General features: G+C 45.5%; 1 protein-coding gene across 15 annotated transcripts in view; it reads left to right on the forward strand.

The window, feature by feature from the left end:
* Positions 1-27,903, forward strand: part of LOC142776506 (uncharacterized) — a 243,424-nt gene that overhangs the window by 26,479 nt on the left and 189,042 nt on the right. The window contains exon 5 of one of the 15 annotated variants that reach the window (XM_075880299.1): positions 9,615-14,066. The exons of the other annotated variants lie outside the window; for them this stretch is intronic. Coding sequence (XP_075736414.1) covers positions 9,876-11,069 — 1,194 coding nt within the window. The 5' untranslated portion in view covers positions 9,615-9,875 and the 3' untranslated portion in view covers positions 11,070-14,066. Of the gene's footprint in view, positions 1-9,614; positions 14,067-27,903 lie in introns of those variants that run through there. 15 annotated transcript variants of the gene reach the window in all.

Here is a 27,903-nt window from a genome sequence, read left to right on the forward strand (position 1 = left end):
TCTTCACAGCCGTGAAAGCTTCTTTACAAAAGTTTAAATGTGAACTATTATACATTTAGATAAGTGCTTTCACAGTTTAGCAACCCTATACTGCGGTAAAGTTACTTTTTAGGGGGTTACACGTGAACTCGTAACACCTATTTGTATATTTTGAATACTTCAAAATTTTCAACAATTTAAATTTTAAGGAAAGTGAATTAGAATGTAGTATTATTCATTAGAATGCCTGAAGCATTCAAATATTTGCACAAGCGTAATTCACATAAACCAAATAATGGGAATGCATAAAATATACCATAAAAAACAGATATAGTCGACCTCCCAAACTTTCAGTCTCCGAAAAAAAAAAAAAAAACATTTTTAATCGCAAAGTGCCATGGCACATTCTTACTTTTGTAAATATGTGCCACAACCACCTGCCCTTTGCTGACATTTCTTTTTATTTCGACACTAATCTTAAACGGCAAAAGGCCACAAAGTTCTCTCACTCAAACTTGTCTGAACTTGAGTCCGATGATGTCTGTTTCTCACTAGTTACATCCCAGAGTGCATCGCCCTCTGTTTCATCTAATGTGTTGCTGATGCAGCATTTGCGGAGAGACCTTCACACCATCTCCTCCGGAAGAGATTTCAAAGCTGACTACACCCAGCCTCAAACGGTCGCGAGCGGTGGTCGTCGTAGGCAGCCAGCGGGGTTCTTGGGATTGTCGCCCAGCATTCACTCAATGCAGAGCTTGCGCACACGATCTTTGAAGGGTTTGTTGAACACTACATCCAGTAGCTGGAGAGTTGACGTCAGTCCCCCAGGGATCAGGACAAGGTCCGTCTTGCTATCGGACAGACCTCTCTTTACATCAGCCATGAGGTGGTCTCGAAATGAGTCGAGAACCAACATGCTTGGTCTCTGAAAAAGCGCACTGGGTCACCGACTCCACACGAGCTGGATCCACTCAAGTGTGAGAGACTCATTCATGAACCCTTTTTCATTCACTCTCACAATAACATCCGGGGGAGAGTCTTCTTTTGATAGCCCTTTTTTCTTGAAAACGGTATAAGGGGACAGCTTCCTTCTATTGACTCTGCACGCGAGCATCACTGTAAATTGCAAATGCTCGGTGCCCATTGTCAAGAGCTTCACTTGCTTAGATCCTTTAGTGGTCGCAGCTTGGTTCGAAGGCATATCGAACCAGATCGGAGTTTCTTGAGCGTTGCCCATGTGTCCCATCGTGTAGTAATGCTGTCGACGAAGCGATGTCGAAACTCTGATACTTGACTAGCTTGTTATCGAAACATTCGTGCAGTTTTTTGCACACAGTATGCTGCTTCAGCAAAAAGATCTTTCGCTTTTTAAATCGGCGCACCCACGATGGCGAGCTCTTGAATCGCACCCTCGTGAGCCCAGAGTCGCGCGCTATCTCGATACCTTTCACACGGAGGCACTCCGTTGTCACGTTGCATGGAGATCCCGAACGAATTCGGCTAGTCGCGTTTTCAGTTTGGTGTGCACTGCAGTCCGTCCACGAAATGAAGTTCATGTTTGATTGCTGCAGGATATGATGCTCTTGTTTTGGCTCCTCCAGTGTCAGATGCTTTTTTCTGATGCACCCAATTCACGTTGGGCCACCAGGTTGCCGTGCACTTCGCCATATTCGATAACTTTTTTCGAAAAGCCTATCATAAACTGCCTTCGATTAGCACTCATTTATGAAGGAAATATCAAAAACTAAACAGCAGACTGATAGCAGATAATCGAGGCAAAATGGCGTTTCTAGTACAGTAGAATCTCGATGATACGAATCTCGCGGGGTCACAAAAATATTCCTAATAGCCGAAATTCGTATCATCAGAACACATGCAAAACTAGCTAAATTAATACTGCGTCGGAGGCTAACTCATTTTCGTCACTTGAAAAAAATTACATTTTTGGAGGAAAAATCTTTGATGTCTTTCTGCTTTTTTTGTCAAGTCACTTAGCAGACTTCTCTGGAAACCGTAAAAACACGTGCACGTATTATTGCTGATTTCTTCAGCAGCCATAGCACACCTTGAGACGTTGAGGGCGTGCAGAGTTTCAGCCGTTGGTGGTGATCTTTCGCCGTTGCACTCGTCTGTTTCCTCGCGATCCTCGCTGGAATCGCCAACCTCACACGTGGCCTCGTTGACAATGTCTTCCACCGTGCGTGCACCTCAAGTGGCAAGATTGTAATCCGGCGTACAAAAGACATCAATTGAGCACCCAGCATCAAGGCGTTCCCAACCGTCAATGGGCTCCTCCGACTCTGAAAGGACCTCTGGCACCTCTTCAGAATCCTAAAGAAGCTGCATTTACCAAAGCAGTTTGCAATGGTAGTCGGCGTTACTCTATCCCAAGCTATTGAGATAATATGTATAGCATTCAAAAGGCTTATTAGCAGGCCACCTTCAACTTTTCTGTCAATTTCGGCAAAGAGGCGGCGTACCGGAAAGCTCTTGAAATGGTGCTTGGTGTTTTTTATAATCCCAGCGTCAAGCCGTTGCAAGTGCGTCGTGGTGCTTGGGGGCAAAAAAACCTGCTTGACGTTTTGAAGCGTCACTTGCTTTGGGTGAACGGCGCACTGGTCAAGAATCGGAACAATCTTCCGATTCTTGCAGGCCATTCTTCTGTAAGGAGAGACAGAAATTCTTTGAACAGGGCCGCCGCCATCCACGCTTTCTTGTTTGCGCGATAGACGCATGGCAAATGGCTCTCGCGCTTGAAACACCGGGGCTTCTGAAATTTTCCAACTATGGTCAACTTAAGTTTCTCCGACCTGTCGGGGTTACAGCACAGAAGAACTGTTATTCATTTTTTGTTTCTCTTTCCTCCTTGGCACGCTTCACCTTTTAAGCAAAGGCTCTTCTCGAGTTGAAGATTAAAAAACAGGTCTGCCTCATCTGCATTAAAAACATTATGAGGCTCATACCCCGAGATGAGACTCCAGCTTTGCGAGCCAGTCGCTAATACCGTATTTACTCGATTCTACCGCGCCCTCGATTGTAACGCGCACCCGATTTCCACCGCGAAAAAAAAAAAAAAACGTAAGACATCGATTGCAACGCGCACCCATTTTTTCTCGCTGGCCCGCATGATCACACCACTCGAAAAAACGACTCCTTTCGGGAGCGTCTTCCATTTAAATATGAGGTACGGGCGAAGCTTGTGCCCATCTGACGTGTAACAGAGCATTGCCGTCACTGTAGTTTTACCGTGGACCGATCTCAGCACGCGAACTTGCTTCGCCCCCTTCTTCTCGATAGTTGTGGTGCCAGGCATGTCAAAGTAAAGAGGCGTCTGATCGGCATTCCCGATTTGCCCAAGCAGGTAGTCGTTGTTGCGCCGCAAGTTTAGGACAAACCTCTGAAAACTGTGAAGCTTTTCATCGTACTCCTCCGCAAAACTTTTCGTATATGCATGTTCCCCTTCGGAGGAAAAAGTCTTTCCTCTTCATAAAGTTAGTTAGCCAGCACCTGCTCGCTTAAAACTGGCTTCGCATTAGACATTTTTCTAAGACTAATTGCATAGCCCGCACTTGGAGCAGTTCTGCCGTCACGGGCCGCCGTGCTGCTCGCTGCTAAAGCACATACTCGCCGAGCAGCTCTTTAATTTGCGGAAACCGACCCTGCTGTGGTCCACTGAAGCCTTTGCGTGAAGCTTTGCTGTCGACAATCTTCTGCTTTTGTTTCCGCCAGTCCCGCACGCACGTTTCGGGAACTCCGAACGACCGCGATGCGGCCCGAATTCCGTCCGTTTCTGCACACGCGATTACTTTTCTTTTAAAAGCCGCATCGTGGTGCACTCGAGTTTTTGGATTCGGCCATTCCACGCCGTCGATGCTAATGCACTACTAGATGACGAACTCCTCAGCACACGTACGAAGTGCCGCACATGAGAAACACATAGGCAGAAATGGACGACGCGCCATGCCGAGTCGACGCCAAGGAGGATATAAAAACTTGCATCCTCCTTGGTCGACGCACGTAGGGGGCGGCCATTTTAGATTTGCCGATGGCAATAGATTGGCCGTAATTTTTTTGTTCGTACTCGATTCTAACGCGCATGCGATTTATGAACTCGCTTAACCGGAAAAAAGGTGCGCGTTAGATTCGAGTAATTACGGTAATGGTCTCGTCAGCCTTCTTGGCTTCTCCGCAGACGCTTTTTGAGTACACGAGACCGTGTCTCATCTTGAAACGGTGCAGCTACCCACCTGAGGCCTGGAATCTATCGATGTGCAGAGCAAGTGCAATCTCGTCGGCTTTCTCATGCAAAACTTTGCCATGAATGTTCACACCGGCTGCAGTAACCTCCTTGAACCATATTAATAAAGCTTTTTCAAGTTTCACGTGTTGGGCTGCCTTCGCTTGCTTCGTGTTATTGCTGAATGAAACACATTTTTCCTTATTGTGTCCCGCTGTCCAACAATTGTGCTCAATGTCGACGTAGTGAGGCCTAGCTCCTTAGCCAACTTTGTGCGTTTTCTTTTGGGATCCTCATCGACCTTTCGAAGAATGTCCAGTTTCTCTTTGAAGGAGAGAGCCTTCCGCTTGCGAAAAATCGCTTGCTGCGACTTTGCAAAAAGGCACAACAAAGCCAATACGTGTGCTCGACTGGGCAAGACAGTGTCCACAGCCTCCGCACTACAGTAACCGCGTGTCCGCATTAAAGAACACCTACCACCAAGCAAAACAAAGATTGGATTGTATTTGTGTCACCACCGTGGCCAGCGCCATCTAGAGCCTTCAAGTGAAAGCAAAAGGCACACTGCGGCGTCTGATACCATGCAGATTTTGGAGTATGTCGCCCGCCGCTCGCAGGCGGCGCTGGCAACGTGCCAAACCAGCGGCGCAGCACGCATTTCAGTGCGTGCATGCACGCTGCTTGCTTCTGCGCCTGGCGGTGGGGTGAAGTTTATTCGTATCAAATGACTCCGGTAAAAAATCAGTTCATAACAATCATACTCTATCACATTGTAGATTAATGGGCCTCGGCCGGGATCACAGAAAAATTCGCATCACCCCGAATTTACTATCAGCCGTGATCGTATCAAGGTTCTTCTGTACATTGTAGCTCTTGCTCACGATGGCAATGCTCACGATGCTCACGATGGCAATGGAGGCTTTTGACTTCAGCTGCCCATTGTTGCAAGACTTGCAGATTTATTTTTGCCGATGACCGGTATATAGGACTAGGGTTGGCTTTTTATTGCCCATTCTTTTAATTCGACATATATTCCTGATTTTACGGTATGAAACTTGTAATACAGGATGCAAAAGTATAAAAATAGATGCAGAATGCATGGTACAAATACAGTAGCATCTCGATAAACTGAAATTGCTTAAATGAAACAGTAGCCTGTAAGTTGGTTGGTTTTGTATTCACACAATGTAAAAAAAGTTTCGGTAATCGGAATAGAAATTTTCACGCCACCGTATAAACAGAACTAAAAATGGAATTTCTGGCAGTCCCATCGCCATGAGCATCGACCTTTTCCTGTTATGGCTGTTTTGTTTTTCCAGCCAGCCTCGAAGATGCCTGCAGATCTCGTCTCGTTGGTAGGCTGCACAACGAATGCTCCATTGCTGTTCATCTCGTCGTTCAGTCTCTGTTCCAGTGGCCGAGGTCACGGCCGCGTTTTTCCAGCCGTTGTGGTGCCATTCGTGCTTCATTGTCGTGTTGGTGTTGTCCGACTTCCGTAACTCTTAAGCGGTTGTGAAGTTGAGGCCTTGCCTTTGCTGTATAATGGCAGCACAGAAGCATGCACACTATGCGCTGACGTTCGAAAAGAAGATGGAAATCATTCTTGATTTCGAAAGCGGCTCCTGCTCGAAGTCGGTTCTCGCGATGAAACACTGCGTTCTGAAGAATTGCCTCACAAGGATACTAAAACTTAATAAAAAAATCTCGGTGGTGAGTGCTGAGTAGATTAGGTCTTTGATGGCAGAAAGGTATCTGGGAGAGAGGTAAATCACAGGGTGTACAAAGTGCTGGAAAGATGTTTTCGGTAATGTACGATTTTTATGATTGCCGATCTGCAGTCTAATGGTGAGTATTATACTCAAAGGGCCCCGCTGCCGTGGTCTAGTGGTTAGGGTGCTCGACTTCTAACACTAAGGTCGCGGGATTGAATCCTGGCTGCAGCGGCCACATTTCCGATGGAGGCCATAATTCTTGAGGGCTCGTGTGCCTAGATTTAGGTTCACATTAAAGAACCTCAGGAGGTAGAAATTTTCGGAGCCCTTCACTATGGTGTCTCTTATAATTATACGGTGGTTTTCGCACGTTAAAGTTCAGATACTATTCCACTCCTTGTGGAATCTAAAAGGCAGCAGCCTTTCAGGAAACTCTACAAGGAGCCCCTCATATTTTGTATGTAAACTGATGCAGCAGATTTTACCCGTGCTATGCCCTCTTGGCTGTTGACAAGGTGATCACAGCAGCATCCATCACTGCCACTTCTTCAGAGAAAGCAGAGGAGGCTCCTGTAGCACGATTCACAGTCACTATCGCTCCGATTATTAGTGGCTCCAAAACGTCCATGCAAAACTTCAGAGCAGGTCGCACCTCACTGCCTTCTTAAACATCCCTCTCATGCGTGCTGGACATTGTTACAAAAGTAATCTCAATAGACTCTTCAATGACCTCCAGTGTAAATACCTGCTTCACACTCAGAAGTATGACACACCGAAGTATAGTCAAATCTCATTAATTCGAAGATGCTTAATTCGAAATTTCGGTTGATTCGAACTCGCGATGAGGTCCCGTCAAAGCTATGTGTATTCTAATGGGCGAAAACACCCGGTGATTCGAACGCGCAAACGTTTGCGACGGTTAATTGGAATATACAGTGCTCCCAAAATGTTCTCAGCACTCCCCCCAACCCCGCGGCGGCACCTGCGACACCTCAACGCTGCGGACGAAAGAAATGAAAAGGAAAGAAAAGGCTGCGGTGGAATGTTTGCTCTTTCTTAAATGCCGATCTGTGATGCGCCCGTGTAAAGACACTTCTCCTTTCAATGCCGCACGTGAAAAGAGGGAGGAAAAAAAAAGCTGTCGCTGGGTTCAATGAATGTGTGGTTGAAAGAAAAGAACAAGGCACTATCTTCTGCAGCCTTTGCCCCTTGTGGGAGCACGACATTGCGCCTTGAGAAGGGGGGAGGGGAAATCTCTCACGCACCCGTGCCACGCTTCCCCCTTCTTTCCTGTCCCTGCCACGTAACCCTTCTTCTTTCGACGACGTGCACGAAGATAGCAAAAAAAAAAAAAGCTGCCGTGGAGTGTTGATTTTGTCTCACATGCCAATCTGCCTCTCTCGGCGTGGAGGCACTCCTCCTTTCTCATCACTAGGGAGCCTACACGAACGGCCGTTTTTAGGGTAGAGACATCTTAATAAGTGCCTTCAAGAAACTCGGCCAAAACCAGCGGGCAACGGGGCACGCTGTTGCCAGCTTCCACCAAATTCAGCATAGTTTTCTGTGCGCCGCGCCGCCTTTTTGGAGCCAGCCGCTGCTCCCTCCAGCTACGCGAAGTACGGCCCAACAAAAAGGAGCCGACCGTGTGACACACACACCGACCGTGGAGCCGACACACAACACCTGGGCTTTTGACAGCGGCGGTTCTCAGGGTCGTGTAAGCGACCCAGTTCTCAAAGTCAGCGCACGAAGAAATTCGCAGCCCACACGCAAACACTTGCGACATAATACTGAGGTTACGCTAGCACGAACGCAAGCGTGGCAACAGCTCAGACTAGCGAGCGCGTCTCCGTACGAACGCGCGGACGCGTCTTGTTTGTGGGCTTCCTACTCGCAATGCGTGGACGCAGCAACGACAACTTCGGTTATCTACTCATTCGCGAACACCGCGAAACACATATACGTGTGTCGCAGGAAAAAACAGTGCACGAAATACGCAGTACTCACAGGGCAAATACGAGACGCACTGGTGGGCTCCCAGCCATCTCGCTTCACTTGAGCCAGCCATAGTTGTCGTCGGTTAGGGCTCGCTGGGAAGCGGAACATTCGCACCCCCTTTCTGTTGTGGTTAGTGCAGAGCGGTACGCAGCATCCAGGCATTCTAAGGCTTCACCGGCAGCGTTTGACACGCTACCGCAACGTTCGACGCCGTATTATTGAGAACTAAACGCAACCGGGCGTAGACGCAGTGCGGGCATCAAGATGGGGCGACAGCGCTGCGTTGCTGTCTGGCAACATTGTGTTTTGGCGGGCGGCGGTGCGTTGGCGGCATGTAGTGGGTCAAAGGCTGACATCACCCTAAAAACAGCCGTTCCTGTAGGCTCCCTACTCGTTGCGTGCTGGCCATGTTGCACCTGCGTAGCAGAGAGACTATGCAGTCGTTGTTGTCGTCGTCTTCTTTAGAAAGCGTTGGCGCTGGACATTTCCGCACGCAAATTCTCTTCCTAGGAGAATACTGAAGCCGAAGTAGCTTTGCAAGCTGCGTGCGGAAGTGATTCACTTGCTGCAAGGCAAACGTGTGTAGACACGCATCACGGATTACTTCAAATAATAACGGATGTCCTGTGAAACTGAAAACTATATTGTGTATTCAAGAACTGATGCCCTTCTGCTTTGGTCTTGTATGAGACTCGCAGTATCAAAAATAAATAAATAAATAAATAACTTGTGAATAAATGTACCATTTTTACTCGCATAATCCTCGCACTTTTTTTGACGAAAAACCGATGCAAAGTTGGGGGGTGCGAGAATTACACGGGGAAAACTTACGGGGAAAGTCATCGCAAATCAGGATTCTCACACCAGCAACCAACAGCAAGCTTTGAGAAGCACTAATTAAAACTTACCTCAACAATAAAAGCACAGGTTCAACACAAGGCAAGTATTATTTGAGACACAAAAAGTGCAAGAAGATAGTCGAGAATTAAAATACCAAACGCAAAGCTTGTGGGCGTTGCGGTCCTAACGGTAACGTTTGTCGCTCTACAGGAGCCCTCAAAAGGTAAGCGTGGGACGTCAGTATTCGGTTAATGGCTATCTAACAAAATAATCTGCAGTTTCCTTCAGAAGAAATAAAGTTTACCATCAATCCCAGTTTTAGGCACATGGAAGGCCCAACACATCTTGGTGGCTTTCAGCTGCCGTCATCAGTAGCAAATACAAAACTCGTAGACTCCGAAGGGCCTACCGGCGGCCCTGTTGCCGTTGTTTAGTGCACAATATATCACTTTCAGCTTGAAATTAGCCGTGTAGCTTCGGTATTGCCTCATAACGTGACAAGGTTACCGACACAACATACAAAACACGCCGCAACGTGCACTTGCCACTTTGGCTTGGCTTGGATTGAATTGAATCTCCGTGCAATAATAGAACGCTTGATGCATAAGAGATGGCGCCAGATGGTGTGTGCTATCATCATCAGTGATTTGAATGAGCAGACGACATTATTGCGGCAGTTTTTGGGGGTGCGATAATTACTCGAGGAAAAAAGAAATCACATTTTTGTTGGGCGATGTGGGGGGTGCGAGAATTATGCGAGTGAGAGGATTATGCGAGTGAGAGGCACTGGGCACGGCGGCATCACCACCATGTGGGTCGCATCTAATCCTTTCCTGTATTTTGTACAGATATTTGGCCTGGTGCACATCATCAGCGAAACGTGCGCTGGTGCGACGAAAGTTGCGCCGTCGCATGGGTGGAACGCCTCCGACTGCCACAAACCGACTGACAATCTCCCGGCTTTATCGTGGACAAGCCCATCAGTTTTCCAAAGCAAGATACCACCACATTACCACGTGACCAGTAGCTGGGGGACGTCATCTGCTGGTTCGGCTATAAAAGGCACTCCCGAGGACTGGGCTGGCACTGGGCACGGCGGCATCACCACCATGTGGGTCGCATCTAATCCCTTCCTGTATTTTGTACAGATATTTGGCCTGGTGCACATCATCAGCGAAACGTGCGCTGGTGCGACGAAAGTTGCGCCGTCACATGGGTGGAACGCCTCCGACTGCCACAAACCGACTGACAATCTCCCGGCTTTATCGTGGACAAGCCCATCAGTTTTCCAAAGCAAGATACCACCACATCACCACGTGACCAGTAGCTGGGGGACGTCATCTGCTGGTTCGGCTATAAAAGGCACTCCTGAGGACTGGGCTGGCACTGGGCACGGCGGCATCACCACCATGTGGGTCGCATCTAATCCCTTCCTGTATTTTGTACAGGTAAGCAAACGATACGGAAAGTGCTTTCGTTCTAGCGATCCATTCTTGGTGATGTTGCCGCGCCCACGGTTGTTCGGTTGCGGAATATGTTGCATATTGTTTGATGTGGCGTCATCTGTTAGGAGGATCCTTCTGCTAAGTGGCGATATTGAGACTAACCCCGGCCCTACTCTAGAACAAATAGCAAAGCAACTTAGTGAAATTGCAACTGACATCAAGGAAATTAAGGAAAAACGCTTGACCGATATAGACAAAAAACTAGATTCATTAGCCAACCTAGAAATAAAGGTCACGTCATGTCAGCAACAGATTGCGAATCTTGAAGCAAGGATTTATGATCTTGAAAACCAAAGCAGAAGGTCCAATATCATTGTTTACGGACTACCTGAATCGAAAGAAGAGACAAACGAGTCGCTAGAGTCCACTGTGAACAATGATATAATAAAGGGCATTCTTGAGCTAGATCCGGTGACTATTGAACGAATCCATAGACTGGGGCGGCCATCACCCGGAAAGGTCAGGCCCGTGATTCTCAAACTACTAGATTCAAGAGACAAGACAAAAATTTTGAAACAGTGTTTCAAACTAAAAAACGCAGATTTTTCTATTGGGGAGGATTTCTCTGTAAGAGTACGGGAAATCAGAAGAAAACTATGGCGGAGCTGTAAAACGAATCGAGATAATGGCGATAAAGCCTCGCTAGTGTACAACAAGCTATATATCAACAAGAAGGAATACGTCTGGGACGAAGACAAAAATGATATAGTGCCCGTTCAAAAAAACGATGCCAGAAGTACCGTAGAAACCGAAATCCGTCGGCCAAATACGCGAAGCCACAAGCCGCGACAATCATAACTGAGGAATGTAATACAGACCAAATGCCTTCTGTCACCCCTCCCTATAAAAACAAACCTAGGTTGTGTAAAAATAGCGGGAACACCTACAAACGAAAAGAACTTAGACTAGTTAACATAAACTTGCGCAGTGTCACTAATAAAATAGATTCCTTGGAAAGCATGCTCATGCAGTATGATCCCCATATTGCGGTGATAACGGAGACGTGGTTGCGAGAGGAGATTAGTGATGACGAGCTATTTCCCCCCTGTTACAACGTGTATCGAAAAGACCGATCTGCCAGAGGAGGGGGAGTAGCCATCCTTGTCAAACCAGATATCGAAGCAACAATTGCTGCTGATGTTGGCATTCTTGAATGCTTGTGCGTACAATTGTCCTGCTGGGGACATAGCTTTATCTTGTACGCATGTTACAGGCCTCCAGATGCGATCCCGGAATACCTAACTTTTCTGAAAGAACATATGTCAAGGTTTTTTAATAAGCAAATCTTTTTGGTAGGAGACCTAAATTTGCCAAGTGTAGACTGGGAGGGGCTGACCTGTTCCCAGTTCAGTAAAAATGCTAACACTGTTTTTGATATTATGCTCGCTCACGATCTAACTCAAATAGTCAGGCAACCAACACGCGTGCAAGGACATGCAAGCTCTATCCTAGATTTGGTATTCGTAAAACGTGCTTTTTCAGGATATACTGTAGTCGTGGAACAGGGGCTTTCAGATCATGAACTTGTAAGCGTGACAATTCCTCTGTTCCAATGCAGTAGCCACCAAAAATCACCCATGCAGTATTTTAAAGATTACTCGAGAGCTGATGATGACCGTGTAATAGAATACATGGAAGCTGTACTTGCAGAATTTAACGATGACGCTTTAGGCACGTGCGCTCTCTGGGAAAAATTTGTTGAGACGTGCCCATACTGTATTAACAACTTTATCCCTAGCAAACCCAAATGAACGCATAAACGTACGCAATGGATGACGCATGAAATTGTTAAACTAAAAAGAAAAGTTAAACGGCTAAGGAAGCAGCATGCGCAGCGCGCAGTCATCAAGGAGCACCAAAGAGTCCTTGCTGAAAAAATGCATTGCTCAAAAGAATACTACTTTAAAACCTTAATGCCCGACTTTATAAAGAATGATCCTTCCAAGTTCTGGAATTATCTTAAAGATAGGAAGAAACCCATTTCAAAGATTGTACTTGACAGCCGCATAGTTACAAATCCTGGCGACATTGCAAATCATTTCAACACATACTTTCATAGCGTGTTTAATGTTTCCGGAGCATCTACGTTTTCTGCAGCGTCATCTCAACCATTCGAGGTCAATTTCATTTCATATGCTGGATTGGTTTCCATGCTTGTAAACCTAAATACGAAAAAGAGTTGTGGTCCTGACGAACTGCCCAATGTCTTTCTCCGACGTTATGCCGAATACGTTGGCAAATTCCTCTTTATAATCTTCAATGCTTCCCTGTCAACAGCAACTTTGCCGCGTGACTGGAAAATGGCCCGAGTGGCGCCTATCTTCAAAAAAAGGCGACAGATTATCAGTACCTAATTACAGGCCAATATCGCTAACTTCCTCATGCTGTAAACTAATAGAACACATTATAGCGAACCAGATTACAGAATTTCTTGAAACACACTCTATACTAACACATTTTCAGCACGGGTTTAGAAAAAAGTATTCGACCGTGACGCAGCTTGTTACCGTTGCGCATGCATTTGCCAGCGCCCTCGATGACAACATTCAGATAGACACCATTTTTCTAGACTTTTGTAAGGCCTTCGATAAAGTTCCTCATGAGAAATTAATCTACAAATTAAATAAAATAGGTCTTCCGAAGGTATTGGTCGCATGGGTAGCTGAATACCTGAATAATCGGGTGCAGTACGTCGCCATCGAGGGTCAAAATTCGAGTCTTTTGCCAGTCACGTCGGGTGTGCCCCAAGGCAGTGTATTGGGGCCCTTGCTATTCTTGTGTTACATAAATGATATTGTAGATGTAATTGAGCCAACCGTCCAGATTCGTTTGTTCGCAGACGACTGCGTTTTATTCCATGAAATTCATAACAAACATGATCAAATAGAGCTACACAAAAATCTAGACTACATATACAAATGGTGCAACAAATGGGGTATGATTGTAAATACAGAAAAAACAGTTTCCATGTGTATAACTCGAAAAAAATATCCCCTTCACTATGCTTACTCCCTTGGTTCTTCTACACTTAAACAGGTCAATAACTACAAATATCTAGGTGTTACGTTCACTACTAACCTGTCTTGGAATTCACACATTGAAAACATTTGCGCATCTGCTTTCAGAAAATTATGCTTCCTGAGACACAAGCTCCGCAATTCGCCATCAAGTGTAAAACTTCTGTGTTATCAATCCTACATTCGACCAAAATTGGAGTACGCATGCGTAGTGTGGGATCCCTACACCAAATGTAACATAGACAAATTGGAAAGAATTCAGAGAAAAGCAGTTCGCTTTATATATTCTAAATTTCGTCACATGGATTCTCCATCTGAGCTAATGTCAGCTAACAACATTCCACTACTTCAGTCTAGAAGAAGGCAACTGCGCTTAGACTTCCTGAGTTCCTTGCTTAACCATAGAGTTGCGATTGACCCTTCATTGTATTTAACCCCTTTGTCAACCAGATATACACGACATCACCAACCAAACTCTTTTACACCATATTTTGCTAGAACAGATACATATAAATTTTCCTTTTTTCCGCGAACAGTGTCTGAGTGGAACACCTTGTCTGAGTGTGACCGCCTTGCATAGTATGTATCTTTGTCTCATAGTGTATATTTGTTGTTGATGTAGCACTGTATATATTTCCTCATCTTACTCACTTTGTTATTTATTACGTTCGTGATCAATCTTAGTCCTCTGTTTTTGTGATTCCTGATTGCCCGTCCTGCTTGGACCACGTTTTGTAGTCTGCAGTATGAATAAAATAAATAAAACTATGCGAGTAAATACGGTAAATCTTCTCAAACTTCCCCCCTCGTGTGTTAGCTCAATGCACATGTGCCACTGCATAGAGAGCCCTCCGTTTATTTAGCTTTCATTAATTCAAACTTCTTTTAATTCGAACAAATTTTCGGGCCCCTTCGAGTTCGAATTATTGAGATTCGACTGTACATTGGAAAACCTAACGAGTTATTAAGCATCGATCACGGAAGCACAGGCTCAGCATGACATAGCCATCCTAAACACATCAACACGAGGCTCTGACCAAATGAATAACAAACTACAGTACTCCGCAATCTACACAACAACTGTCAGGGCCATCACAGATTATTTAAATAACTGCTTTGACACTGGCACCCTTCCAAGTTCATGAAAGGATGACAGGGCGATTTTCATCCAAAGCCAAATGAACATGTGTAATATCTGGCCTATATCACTAACATCTTGTCTCGGTAAAACACTTGAACATGTTGAGCTGTTGAGCTCAGCAGTCTCAATAAATACATGGAAGACAACACTCTTCAATTCATCAGAATGGTAAGTGTGGTATCGGGGTTTTGGTTTCGGTTTTGGAACCGGTTGGCTGGCCCCTAGGGGGCGTCGTACATATGTATATATCGTGATGCTTGTGTATATAAAAGAGAGTTCCTGCTCGGCTACCGGCTGCTGCGTACTCGTTGTCGGCCGGGGCTTCAGCACAGTGTTCCCCGTGCGGCGCGTCCGCCGCACGATACTACATTTTGGGCAATGAGGATCTTCAATTCACATGCATCAGGCATCAAGGTGGACATCCAGCCTTCTTCCTCGTGCTGTCGACTTAGCACGCATGCAAGCTGTCCCACTGGCCCTGTATTTCCTGCATACATTCCCACTTTTCGACACTTTTCGTGCCAGTCCGGTCACGAAATTTACCGACGGGCGCGTCTCTCCTGAACTGCCTTCTCGACGCTCTCTTTGGCAATCAAGAACGTGGCTATCTCTCTGCCTCAGTTCTTTTAGTGCGCCGGTGTACGTACCGCCTATTCCATGGAGGCAGTGGCGTCCTGTGTTACATGTTTACATCGATGCCGCTGCCAGAGACGCCACACCGGAGTACAAGAAGGCACCGCTCCTGAACGCCTTGGGCGCTGATGAACTCAACACCTGTCCGCGTGCCGCCGAAGATGAATAGCAGCCGGGAGCCGACCGTCTAACTAAGGAGATGACGCCGAATGTGTACGACGCAGCCCTTACGCTGCTTAATGAAATATTTGACCCTTAACCAGACGTGGCGTGTCTGCGCACTCACTTCAAAGCCCTGCGTCAGGGACCAGACCAGTCAGCAGTGGAATTCATTCAGGAAGTACGCCGAGTAGCCAAGCTTTGTGAATTCAGCGTGCGGGCGATATCTTCGTTTTTGACCAGATAATCTCTGGCATCGCGTCGCCGCACCTTCAAAGAATTTTTTTTAAGATGGGCAAGGACTTCACCCTACAGAAGGCGCTCGACATAGCGAGAGAGGAGGAGCGTGTTGTTACAGTTATCGGGACATTGTCGACGCAGCGTCATCGCGTCCAATTCAAGATGGCTGCTGAGCTCGCCCAGAGATTCAAGATGCCAGGCCAAATGGCGGCCCGCCTCCCCAAGCCTCGGTGCAAAATGGCGCCGGTGGGACTTCTGCGTGCACCTTCTCGCCCTCTGCTGCAGTGGACACGTCCTCTCCAGCTTCGCCCCCGGCTCGCCCGGGTGCCTGTTACCACTGCGGCTTGACGCAGCATTGGGCCAACTTCGCCGCTTGCCCTGCCAAGAGCCGAACGTTTTCGTGGTGCGGACGTAGTACACACTTCGCGCGGGTCTGCCACACTACTATACTACGGAGTCGACCGGTCATCAAGGCACATCGACGGTGACCAATACAGTTATTGTCTTGCAAGTGGCTACAACAATTCCAGCACAGACTGAGAGTGTGCTCACTGGGGCTGCACCTGTTGGCGTCCCAGCTGATCATGTTCTTGATGCGCCTGCTCCTGCCGAGTTGCCTGCAGTTGGGCATACCCGGACTATACATGCTTCGACTGGGAGTACTTCTATTGCGAGGATGGCTGTTCCGGTCGCGCCCGCAGCTGACCATACCTTACCCACTTCCTTCTCATCTGTCCATACTTCGCTTGTGCCTGTTACTCACATTCTTCCTGCTGCTACTTCCACTCCGTCTGTAGTTCTTCCAACTGATGATGATCTCCAGGATACTGTTTCTGTTTGCTGTCCACCGGAGGTGCACCTGCTGAGCGTGACAGCCGAGATTCCAGAGTAAGTTCTGATTCAGCGTGCGGCGGAGGTTCTTCCACTGGTCGCGTCTGCGCTGGTCATGCCTGTTCCCGTTCTCTTTACAGTGTCTGTATCAGTGGCGCTGAGCCGTGTCCTGTCTGAGCTTCAGAGCACGCTTGTTCCGGCCCATATTGTGCCGGAAGTGCATTGGAAAGACAGAACATGGGCAATTTTTTTGCACCGCCGGACTGCTGTGGGCAGAGACAGTGCCTGTCGGGGAAATGGCACCACTACAGGTGTCGACGCCGTAGATTTAAGCGAGACATTGACTATGCGGACATCCTGAGGGAGGCGATGATGGGGTGGTGTCTAGCGTGTGCTTTGTCTTTCTGCATTTGCTATGCAATTTCTTGTGTTATAATGTGCATTTCCTTACTTGTCTGTTTATAGCGTACATTTTTATTCTTATTTTGTCTTGTTACGTGTTAGGACCTCGCATGCTGTTAATTTCAAGGAAGGATGATGTGGTATCGGGGTTTCGGTTCGAGTTTTGGAACCAGTTGGCTGGCCCCTAGGGGGCATTGTACATATGTATATATCGTAATGCTTGTGTATTTAAAAGAAAGTTCCTGCTTGGCTACCGGCTGCTGCGAACTCCTTGTCAGCCGGTGCTTTAGAGCCACGCCCCGTATTCTCCGTGCGGTGCATTCGCCGCACGATACTACATTAAGTTTTCGAAAATTTGTCATGCCAAGATGTCATGGTTCGACTGAAGCATGACATCATTACATGCAACAGCAGCCTTGATACGCAAGCAATTTTAAGTCTGCACCTTCGTGGAGCTTTCATAAATGTTGCTCATTCCACCATCCTTCCAAAACTTAATCTCATTGGGGTTGGCAGACTATATAGCTATTACCCTTTTAGCAAACCGTACCACAACCATACACACAGGTTCAGATCAATTGCCATCTTATGCTTTGGGAAGCTACGGCACACCCCAAGGATCAGTGCTGTTGCCTTTTCCTTTCAATGTCTCTATGATGACCCTGGCGTGGGCATTGAGATCTATCCCTGATCTCAAGTTTTCGCTCTACCCCAATGACATCGCTCTTTGTATGACTGGTGGCTCCGATGGAGAGATTCAAGAGACACTGCGAGCTGTGGCCAGTACCGTCGTGGCACTCGCAGGGTCTATGAATCTTCCATGCTTCTCGCTGAAATCTGAGCTACTTCTACCATCTCACTGAAGGGGTAAGAAATGCGCACACAATAGGTAATTCTAAGCCACGTCCCAGTTATTCAAGTGAATAGGATCTATGTGCTTGGTTTACCCATGCAAAGCAATAGGCTCAACATATACCCACTTAAAACATTTCACACCACCGTTGATCACACCTTGTGGTTCTGGGTCGGGTCAGTACCATATATGCACGCGTAATCCTCGCACCCCCACATCGCCCAACAAAAAAAAACTATTTCTTTTTTTTCTAGAGTAATTATCGCACCCTCAAAAATTGCCGTAGTAATGTCATTGACTCGTTCCACCCACTGATGATGATAGTGCGCACCATCTGGTGCTATCTCTTAAGCATCAAGCATACTATTATTGCCTAAAATTCAATCCTATTCAAGCCAAGCCAAAGTGGCAAGTGAGCGTTGCGGCATGTTTTGTATGTTGTGTCGGTAATTTTGTCACGATATAAGGCGATACTGAAGCTACACGGCTGCTTTTAAGTTGAAAGTGATAGATCATGCACTAATAAACGGCAACAGGGCCGCCGGTAGGCCCTTCGGAGTCTACGAGTTTTGTATTTGCTACTGATGACGGCAGCTGAAAGCCACCAAGACGTGTTGGGCCTTCCATGTGCCTAAAACTGGGATTGATGGTAAACTTTATTTTTTCTGAAGGAAACTGCAGACGATTTTGTTTGATAGCCATTAACCGAATACTGACGTCCTACGCTTACCTTTTGAGGGCTCCTGTAGAGCGACAACATTACCGTTAGGACCGCAACGCCCACAAGCTTTGCGTTTGGTATTTTAATTCTCGACTATTTTCTTGCACTTTTTGTGTCTCAAATAATACTTGCCTTGTGTTGAACCTGTGCTTTTATTGTTGAGATAAGTTTTAATTAGTACTTCTCAAAGCTCACTGTTAGTTGCTGGTGTGAGAATTTCGATTTGCCACCACTTCGTTTTCTTTTTCGCTCTGTAGATTTTCGTGGAAAGCTTTCCCAGCGTAATTCTCGCACCCCCCCACTTTGTTTGCATTGGTTTCCCGCCAAAAAAAGTGCGAGGATTACGTGAGTAAATACGTTTGTAAACATGGCGGACTAAAGGAGGGTAAACTGTTCCGCTTGGTCCAGGCCTTCGTTATCAGTATAATTACATTTGGAACACCTTATCTACATTTTCTTCGAGTCTGAATATGATCAGATTGACGTCCTTTTACGTAAAATGTGCAAGTTCGCTTCAGGGGTGCCTATACAGACCTCCACTCAAAGACTCGTGCGTACTGTCACCTTCAACACACCCTTGCTGAACTCGGAGAAGCCCAGATTGCATCTCAGTTTAACAGACTTTCTAACACCGTGACAGGCCGAGACAATCTACGAACCTTTTCTGTCACTTCAGCACTCATCACCAAGGCAAAGTACACCATTCCACATCACATACATGAGAGCCTCCACAATCCCCCACTTCCAAAAAACATGCACCCTGAGCACCACAAACAGCACGTAGGAGGCAGCGCACATGAGCTCTCAAACAACAATTTTCCTCCTCAAATCATGTGCTCTATGTTGATGCCGCTGAATATGGAAACTGGCATAATTATGCAATATCGGTCATCAGCTCTCACGGCCAGGTCACTGCAACTGCCTATATCCCTGCCTCTTCTTCGGAGGAAGCGGAAGAGGCAGCCGGTTGCCCCCCCCCTCCCCCCCCCCCCCCGCGGTGGTCTACTGGCTAAGGTACTCGGCTGCTGACCTGCAGGTTGTGGGATCGAATCCCGGCTGCGGCGGCTGCATTTCCGATGGAGGCGGAAATGTTGTAGGCCCGTGTGCTCAGATTTGGGCGCACGTTAAAGATCCCCAGGTGCTCGAAATTTTTGGAGCCCTCCACTACGGCGTCTCTCATAATCATATGGTGGTTTTGGGACGTTGAACCCCACATATCAATCAATCAATCAAAGAGGTGCTGGTCAAAGCTTGGCATTGCCTTATTTCATTCAACGACATTTGCACACCCTACCGATCAGAACGCTTAACCTTCCCACCACTAATGCGCAAGTCCCCGCGCAGGTGCGGAATCCTGTGGCGAGCGCTCCATACTTGCTACGTTCCTTCTCCTTACCTCCTACACCACATTCATTTGTCCTGTTACCCTTCTTCCTCGTGCAAATTTTGCACCTCTTCTACAGCAGACCTAAACCACATCATGCGGCGCAGCCCTAAGCACCCTCTCGCCCCTTTCATGAAACACCAGATTTTTCGTAAGGAGCAGTGGGAAGCTGCCTTGCCCAGTTAGAGACCCGACATTCAGGAAGCCATCCTGGAGTGTAGGCTGAAAGGGTAGAGGAGCACTACTTCAAGTAGTTCCTTATCCACCACCCTCTGTCCTATTGCCCCCTTCCATTTATCAAGGACAAATAGGTTTGTTCATTCATTCTCATAAGGACACTCGCGCATGCATGGCTGTGTGGCCATGAGGTGGCTCCTGCCTATGTCTAGAATGATGGGCCAAGGGCAGGCGACTGATGCTGCCTTCGAACACATGGCCTATGTGAAAGATAGTATGAGGGATTCGCTTTTGGTGTTGCGATAGATAGTATTAGGGATCTGCTTTTGACGTTTCACAACACATTATGCACCACTACCACCTTCAAAGTATATGTGACTCCGATTGTTTAGGAATGCACAGGTCAGCAAGAAATAATGAGTGGCATCAAACGGTGCAATTACCTATTTGTGGACATTGCTTATTTGGAAGAGTGTGCTTGTGTGTTTAGTATTACATATTCTTTTCATTGCCATTTAAAAACTTTAAGACCCTTGAGCTTTGCCTTTACTAGCAAAATGCCATAGTGTGAGGGGGCCTCATTCTCATCGGCTTATCATTCACTTGCCAGGCTTAACTTCTAAGCTGGGGGACCAATAGCACTTAATGTAGAACTGTCTCTTCTTGAGGGATATTCTTTTGCATCATGCAAGAAATATGGAAATTTTTTAAGGATTTCACTCACTTGCCTTTTTCTGGCACCACCTTGGGTTCAGCTGATTTGGCCACCCTGTTTGAAAATGTGCTAGCCTCAAGCACTAAAAAGAAAAGTTCTAGTGCACTGTATCACTGCACTTCAAGTTTCCAAAAAATAAGCTTGCTAAATATGTGGTTCACGGCTGCAATCAATACTTCTGGTGCTGGGTGTGAGCAGTGTGCTGCCATTCTCTTCGATATCAGCAATCAATGAGCAGCCGAGATACAATACTGTTGTGCCACACGTCATCCTGAAACCCTTTTTCTCTACTGGAGTGATGATCACTCGCTCTACCTTTGGCACAGTGTTCTTCCACCGGCGGGAACAAGAACATCCATGACAGGCTTAAGGCAAACTTTCATCAGGAAATCTGTGCAAGTTCATTTTTCTTGCATTGGAAGGCTAAGTTTACCACCTATTCAGCAGCCGTGGAAGAAAAACACAAAAAATATTTAATGCTATGCTGGCATTTTAACACTTTTGTGACCACGCCTATCCCCATCAATACTATGTTTTCGATGTTTATAACTTGTATATTTGCCCTGTTTCAAATGCTTTTGGACACCCTTGCGCTATCTAACGTGTAAAAAAAGTATTTTTCAGTTTCGCTTTTGTGTTTCTCATTTTACACCATGCGATGATTTTAAAGCGCCTCTCCATGCACGCGAGTGAATGCGCATAGTTTCGATCATGGCGTCGGCATCGCGTGTGACCGCTTAACGAAAATGGCAAATTTTGGGGGATTCTCGTGCATCTGGGCTAGAATGTTGAAATGACAACAGCACAGGCTCGGAAGATGAAATCGACACTTTTGATTTCAGCGCGCATGACGAGAGTTCATCAAACCACCCCAGAACATCAGTGGTCGTCCACCGGTGACTTTTGCTTTATGCTCAAGCCACGTTGTTGTGTCAGTGTAAGTTGACCCGATGTGTTCTGAAGGTTGGAGCTTTTATCGGCAGGGTGTCCATTTCTTTTTTTAGCTGACTAAAGCAAATTTTAGCTGACCGAGAGTTTATTGTGAATCGCACACCAAGTGCTGTGCTATAATATTTGACTTGGGTGTCCTCGGTAGCCTCGACTACCGATCGGCAGCATTTTCTGACAATGCTCAAAAAGTGTTGCAGGGCTCCTTTAAACTTGAAGGGGGGCTTCGCAGCAGAGCGGATTTCTTTTGAATAGATGCTTTCACAGTTCAGTACTTCTACACTGCAGTGAAACCACTTTTACAGGTGGTACATTTGGAATAATCTGTACTTATTCGTTCCTTGGGAAATATTGAAATTTTCAATAATTTAAATTCGAACTGAAGCGAATTCAAATACCCTAATATTTGTTTGAATACTTGAAGCATTGGAATAATCGCACAAGCTTACGAACGATTATTCGTGAACATAGAATAATCGAGGAGTAATTGAGTTGGTTCGAATATTTGAAAATTTTGAATATCTGGTTATCGAATTGAATACGAATATCACAAGTGCAATATTCGCCGAATATTCAAAAACTTTCAAATATTTGCACACCCCTACCTCTCATTCTTCTTTGACACCATCCCCCAAGGATGCTGAGCCGTGTTCCAAACAAAGGCATCCTTTCCTCTCCTGCAACCCCCACCCCCTACGAGTGGCAGAAGGAAGCACTTTTTTCTCATATCACCACTAATGTTACACTTTACCACGACAAGCGAGAAGTCTCATCGCTACAACTCCTCATGGAAACAGTCCATCAAACAAACTTCTTTTTCAAAGGCAAGACGTCTCCACACATCAAACTTACGAGGCCTTTGCTGACAGATGAAGCCAAGACAAAAAAAAAGGCTATGCATGTGCAATTAGAAATGAGAAGCTGCCTTATGACTAGATCGTGGCTGTCCCAGATAAAAACTGCCAGGCCTAATGCAAACTATGCCACAGTGTTTTTTTTTTTAGTTTCGCATTTTGGAGAAGCAGACGGTAGAAAGCATACAACAGGACACATTCACTTTAAGAACATTTGAAAAAAGAAGACAGGACTACAGTATAGGCTCGTTAATTCAAACTCAAGGGTGATTAGAAAATTGTTCAAACTAAGCGGAGTTCGAATTACTAAGCGAAGTTCGAATGAGTTGGCAGGTGTTTAAACACTGCACCACTTTGCCGAGGCAAAACCCGAAGAAGCCATCTCGGGACTCCTTATCAAGAACTAGGCACGCTTGCACGTTTGTGACAGGTGATTTCATTGAGTAAGTTCAACACGCTTTTAAAAGCAGAAAAGGAATAATTCATCATGCGATGATACACGAGAAACAAACATCGAAATGCATTCATGCGAGCAGTGAGCCTCATCGTCGAAATAAATTATGCTATTTTTACTTCATAATGTGTTTATTTACATAGTTGAGTTAACGCAATCATAAATAAAGGCAATCAGGGTCTCCTTTGCATATTCTCTGGCCAGAATAAGGTTAATTAAACAACCCTATTTTTATTTACTTGTGTTACTTTCATTGTGACCCCATTCGCATTCTTTATAGCTTGCCCAAGAGCTCTAGCACTAACAAATGCTACTGATAAATGCTGTTTTGTTGTTTTGCATCTCTAGTATATGTTTTGTGAATACTCTGGACAATAGCAACAATGAGAAGGTGTCCGCTGCCGATGCAGCATCTGTGTACCATACTGTGTTAACCACGGGTACTCGCACAGGCCATAAGGCAGCGTAGCATAGATGAACCCTTTGTTATTCCCAGGATCCACAATTGCCAAGAAGATAAGACTTGGAATAACCAAGTGCCGAGGCATTGCTACAAACTTCTTGGCTCCGGCATCTGTTACTGATCAGCATGCTTAAATAGGCCATCATTGCCTGTGGGTCACCAGATATGAAACCTCTGTTCTCCGCAGCTAGAGATACCGTGAACCAAGGCAACATCAAGCTCGATCTTCTAGCTGTCGAGTTCTTCACTCTTGAATGTGCTATTGAGAACAAGATGCTTGATTTTTATGAAAACCACAACGAGACGGCTTCAGCAATTATTGAGCAATCTAAAGAGGATATAGGAAGCTGGTTGCAACATCAGAAAAATGTCTGCCTAGATTATAGATCACAGGAGCATCAGTTATGAGAAGCATGATTTCATAAACACCATGATCAAGAAAGAACTCCCTTGACTTGTAAAAAATCAAATGGTGTAGCTCACAAACTGCAGAACTGTGCTTGGCACGCAGCCGACAAACTGATGAATAATGTCTAGAGTGCTGTGGCAAATATTTACATTCACATTTTGTCATCTTGAAAGAGGTTTCATAGCCTTCAGTGGATGTTTTGAGTTCGCCACAAAATGCTTGACTCTCTTGACATATGTATACATACCAACACACTGGTTTTCTTTTGTCCTAGTTGTAAGGAGGTTGAATGTCTGCTGACCGGCCATAACCAGCTACTTTCTCACTCCGAGGAATAGCTACGGTACTTGTATTGTAGGCAGATGCATTTCTCTAAAGTTTACATCCACCTGAAGTATTACTTATAATACGATGCAGGTCTTTCAGAAAGCTGTGATGAAGCGACACCCAGTGAGCTTTGCAACATTCTGAGCTTTGTCAGAATGAAGCCAGGCAGGGAATTGATGACCAACTTTTTGGATTCAAGGCTGGTCAAGCTCTTGTGAGCCTTGACGAGTCAAAAGCCACAGTGGTCAAATAAGACTTCCTCATGTTCTTGAAAAATGTAATATTGTACTTCGTTCGCAGAGTAAAGGTTTGATTGCAGCAAATCAAGTTCAATTAAGCAGCTTCAGTGCTTGAACTTGCAGTATGAAGTGGCAACATTCAATGGCATTTTGCCGTGTTTCAGTTGACATCAGCCATCTACATTGACGAGCTATATGAAGAATTGTGCCGTTTGCAGCCAGCGATCAGGCAGCTGGTTGTTGCAAAATTGAAAGAATGTTAGGAAAACGATGGGAGCAGCTCGCAGAAAGCTGCCACTTCCAATTTCTTTTCATTTAATTTATTCATACTGTCAGTCCTTTTTGTAGAGCTATTACCAGAGTGGAATAAAATCATATTTAAATAGAAATATGAAATAGAAAAACGCGAAAAAAGAATATTTGTTATAGAAACAAATATCTTTTCACGACATGAATCAAAATTCAGATACTAAAAGTATTATAATTGCAAGCTCATCAGTAAAACAAAGAAACCAAGTATCACTGCTGAAACATATATTATACAACTTATCAAAACACATAATAAAAATCATAGTTTAGTTATAAGGCATGTAATTTACACGTGTAATCTCAATGTTAATGCATATAGTCGGATAACACTATGGAGCTTATGGCTTCTAAAAACTGTAAAGGATTTAATGTTCATAACCAGATCTGGCAACAAATTCTACAGTTGAATTGCCTGAGGGAAGAAACTGTACCTGAAGCAATCCTTATGAGCTATGAGAGGCGGTATATACATACTGTGCCAGTGTCTTGATGTTTCCCGTGTTTTGATTTCCAAGTACTTGTCATAGCTTATTTTAATCTGATTATAAATTATTAGAAAAATGAATTTTAGCCTTACAAATTCGGTTCGTTCTTGAAGTGGTGAAAGCTCTGCAAGTTTACATAATTCAAGTAGGTGAATGAAAACGGGGGTACTTAATAAATATAAACCTAGAACTAAGGTACTGTATTTTGGGTATAGTATGGGTACAGTTAGGTTGGGTATAGGGATCCCATACTACTTTGGGGTATTGGATTATGGGTCTTATGAAGGTTTTGTAAGCTAAAATTGTAATTTCGTGAAAGACACAGTTGAGCTTCATCATTTTCACTGGTATAGCGCACCACGACAAGGACACACACAAAGGAGAGATGCACACACACACAGCGCTAACTTGCAACTAATGTTTTATTTGCGATCACACACGCTGTTTGTATAACAGGAGACGGATAAAACATGGATAATGTCACGTCAAGAATACAGCACAGCCCATGCACGTGTCATCACCGATAGCGACAATCTACACTAGCCCGTCAAAATGAAAATTCCAGATACTTTTTTTCTTTAGATGATAATGCTATGGAAGCCACACTCACACATTTTTCTTTCATTTTGTCTATTTCAAAAGCTTCAATAATTTCACGTGTGGTTCTGTCACGGGCCTTAAAGAGTATACGGGTGTTTTGGAACATAGGGACGCAACCGCACCTCTGACAGTGAAGGGTCAAATGACCACATACAGCTCTTTCTACATTGTACTTGTGCTCCTTTAGTCTTTCATTCACACACCTTCCAGATTGGCCTATGTATTCGCAACCGCAAGTCAAAGGAGTGCTATAGACAACACCACAACAACAATTCACAAATTTCTCCCGGTGCTTGATCTTACAAACCTGTTTCCCGCTACTCTCTGCATTGACCTTTTTGCACATTCCTTGCAACTTTTCGGGAGCAGAAAACACTACATCCGCACCCGCCTTCCTTGCTATCCTTCGCAAGTTATGCGAAATGGCATGCATGTAAGGCACTACAGCAACCTTGCCTGCCTTAGTGGCGGTTGCCTGGTCTTTGCCGTTTGCCCTTCCTTTCCTGCTTATACATTCAGCGACAGCGGTCCACAAGTGCAAGGGGTAGCCAGAGTTTAATAAACGTTTTGCTTGAGCCCACAAGCTCTAATCAAGCTTGTGGTGGCACGACTTCATCAGTGAATTCTGAAAACAGGATTTTATCACCGCACGCTTTACCAATTTCGAATGAGCGGACGTAAACGGAAGTACCGGTTTATTCCCTCGCGGTTCATAGCTCCAGCATACTCTTGCTGGCGAAAAATACAGCCCGAGGTCAAGAAATCTTATGAAATTGTCATGTGGTACTTCATGCGTCAGCACCAAGGGAGATAACACTGTCAAAAACATGGTTAGAGTTTCAGTGACAACTGCGTCAAAATTGGTATGATCATTATTGGCAACGATCAGATAGTCATCGACATATCTAAAAACAGCAATAACGTCACTGTGCTTCATACGTTCGTCAAGGACCTTGTTACGTTTTGCTAAAAACAGGTCGCTCAGGTACGGGGCTATGCAGGAACCTATACATATCCCGTTCTTTTGTTTTACAGTGTTTCCATTCCACGTCGCATAGGTCGAGTTAAGATAAAAGTAAAGGAGCTCTAAAAACTGATCACTCGACAGACCGGCAGTATTTTGAAAATCAACCGCTCCTACTCTGTCTATACCTTCCGATACACACGCCATCAACTCTGCCTGAGGGAGGGTGTAATAAAGGTCCTTAACGTCGATCGAAAAAGCTAAAAGGTCGGCGTTTTCCTTGCCTGCAAGAAAGTCTAGTACTTGTTCCGACTGTTTCACCAAAAAGGGGTCGTCAAGAGATATCAACTTCAAATGTTTTTGTAGAAATAACGCGATGCACTTTTGCCAGGATTCATTCTCTGAGATGATCACTGTGAAAGGGCATTCAACTTTATGCGTCTTTGCCGTGAAAAAGATATCAAGATCCACTTTTTTTGTCTTCTCGATTGATCTAACCAGGCCTTCAAGATTAAAGATTTTGCATAGCTTCTTCGCGGCAGTTCGCACTTTTTGTAACGAAATATTGTTATGAGTATCAAATACAGAATTGATGGCCTCTGACGCCTTCGCTCGATACAATGACTTACGCATAACCGCAAAGCCACCGTCTTTATCGGCTGGTAGTAGCGCGAGCGAATTGTCCTTCAAGTGCCTAATGGTCTCCTGAACAGCATATCTGACACCCGTAGGACGGACACACATGAGAACGTCGACACCTTCATATACACACCTGTCAACGTCACCTTCAGGTACTTGTTTTGAGACATTCTGAACCATCCCTAGAAGTTCGGGGCTAGATTTTCGCGGCTCGACGGCGAACTTTGGTGTTCACTTGAGTACCTGTCGCACTTTGTCGGGCAGGTTCACATCACCGATGACGCGAAGAGGATTCGATGGTGCGGGGGGCTTCTTTTGTACTTGCGTCCTCAGCCCCGGCAGAACTTGCCGCCAGAGAGATTCGGTTGTCCGTTCAGCTAGTAGCGAGTAATCGCGCCAGTCGTTGAAGCTTGAGCTTGGTCCCAGAATGAGCCTGAGATGATTTCTGTACATTCGAGTTTGCCTCCTCCATTCGGATCGCATAACTTTGCAAATACGAACACCATGGTTGGAGGAAAGCAAACAGCATTGAAACAGTGCCAATACTTCAGGAGGGAGCACCTTGTGTCGGATGTAGAACCCAAGTGTCCGAGCTATGCAGGCTGCCGTCGCGATCAGCAGGATGATTCGGCATGGTTCGGTGCTGTACCATAAAGGAATGCCCGATG

The sequence above is a fragment of the Rhipicephalus microplus genome, chromosome X (genome assembly GCF_043290135.1).
Source record: "Rhipicephalus microplus isolate Deutch F79 chromosome X, USDA_Rmic, whole genome shotgun sequence".
In the NCBI taxonomy this organism is placed as follows: domain Eukaryota; kingdom Metazoa; phylum Arthropoda; class Arachnida; order Ixodida; family Ixodidae; genus Rhipicephalus; species Rhipicephalus microplus.